The following is a 2040-nucleotide window of genomic DNA, read 5'->3' as shown; positions in this document are numbered from 1 at the left end:
AGGATAATTTTTTTTATATATTATTTTATTAATGGTATTACAGTTTATATGACGTTTTCAAAAAAATATAATAGTTTTGAATGTAAATAGATATAGGAAGTTAAGGAAAAGTTACTCATTTAATACAGAATTATATTTTATGCGATATATCATATCACCTGAATTTATATCCCGATTGTATGTACTGTTTGATAGAAATTCTTGTTCATTCTTTTTCACATTTTCTAATAATTTATCTCTCCTTAGTATTTTTGTATTTATCCATGAAGATAAAGGAGTAAACTAATTTAAAGGAGGCACGATTATATATTAAAATATATAATATTATTATTGTAATTTAATATGAGAACATCGCATAATCATCGGTAATCAATATTTTTCATATGTTTAAATAAAATTTTGTATTAACCTTATATAAAAGCGCTATTAAAAATGATGCACCAGTAAATGTACCAATTGTTGCAGTTATAGATTTCTTCATTGAATTATCTACCATTTCAAGAGGTGAAGTTAAACCACCGTCTGATGCACCATCTGTGTCTTCAGCAGATTCATCCAAACCTTCTCTTAAAGCATTATCTGGCGATTCAGGTCTTTTTAAAAGTAATAAGTTATTTAATTCAGCTGGTAGATTTATTTCAAAACATTCTTTATCTATATCATCTAATGAAGTTATATAAGAATTGACATCGCCGAGATAAGCACGTAATGAAGTATAAGAATCCATAAACTTATTTAATTTTAAACATGTATTTGTATGCTTTTCATTATCTTCATCTGCTTTCCGACAATATTGCTCTTTCATACGCTTATATATCCTAACACACTGACATACAAGCTTTAGTGCAGAAATCCTATTATTTCCATTTTCTTTAATTGATACATATACATATATCATATCATCATTAAAAGCATCTAATAATGATATATTTATTGGTTCATAAATTTGATTATTTGGAAAGTGACATTTTTCATCATTTTGTTTTTCACCCATATTATTGTTATATGTTTCAAAGAATTTTTTAACAATATCATTTGTAGTTATATTTTTTTCAATTGAATTATATATCCAATTATTTAATACATTACAATTCATGCTATTAGTGTCAAAAACTTTGCTATCTTTAGAAAAATATCTTAAATTTCTCATAAGTTTCTTACAAAAATCTTTGCACCCACTTAATTTCTCACTCGAACCCACTAAATTTAAATTGCATAAGGATTCACAATTATTATTATCATTCTCATTACCACGATGAACCCTTTCTTCAAAATCATAATATATATTCCAAACCTTACTTAAGAATGGATACTGAAAATAAAGATAAAATAGATGAAGTCATTATTTTAATACAAATGTCTTTTGGTCTCCATGCTATTGTACATAATATAATTAATGTTATGCATAGAAAATATTTAAAAGATAAATGAAAAAAATCAACTTCATTTTGCCATTTTTCAATATCCGTTATATTATTCGACATATTTATAAAATTTAATGATAAAATTTATTTCTGTATAAATATTTATTGGTAAACTATCTATGAAAAGATAGGCTAATTTTTTCTTTTATATCTTATTGAATTTAATATATGAGTAAATGTATATTTAGCATAAAATAATCCTAAATAATTTTTTAAAGTATATTACGGTAATAATAATATTATAAAATATTAACAAAATTATATAAAAACTAGACTCATAAGTTTCCATACACTTTGTTTTTATAATTCATTTAAAGTAAAAAATTTTATTAATTTTCGTATTATTACCATTATATTATACAATAAATACAATTTTTTTATTTATAAATATTATTTTAATAATATAAAAACGTAAATAATTTTATTCCCAATAATGTTAATTTATATAAAACACATTATTATATAAAATGATTCATATAAATTTTTGTATTAGCTTATATTATTAAAAAATATTACTCTAAATTTTTTCTTCATTTATAAAAACAAATTCTAATCATTTATGTTTATCACATTATGCTAGCGTTATACATTATTTAAAAATATAGTTGTTATTACT

The 2040-nt window shown here is 21.9% G+C and overlaps 1 protein-coding gene across 1 annotated transcript; it reads right to left on the bottom strand.

Annotated features, from left to right (window-relative positions):
- Positions 1-379: 379 nt before the first annotated feature.
- Positions 380-1374, bottom strand: PCYB_004320 (hypothetical protein; the record flags this gene model as incomplete). Its single annotated transcript, XM_004227853.1, has 2 exons — positions 380-1298; positions 1355-1374. 2 exons carry the CDS (start codon positions 1372-1374, stop codon positions 380-382), a joined length of 939 nt encoding a protein of 312 aa, XP_004227901.1.
- Positions 1375-2040: the final 666 nt, after the last annotated feature.

Source organism: Plasmodium cynomolgi (assembly GCF_000321355.1).
Source record: "Plasmodium cynomolgi strain B DNA, scaffold: 0485, whole genome shotgun sequence".
NCBI classification, from domain to species: Eukaryota; Apicomplexa; class Aconoidasida; order Haemosporida; family Plasmodiidae; genus Plasmodium; species Plasmodium cynomolgi.
Note: the sequence above shows the minus strand (reverse complement) of the source record. Positions and strands in the feature narration are given on the sequence as shown.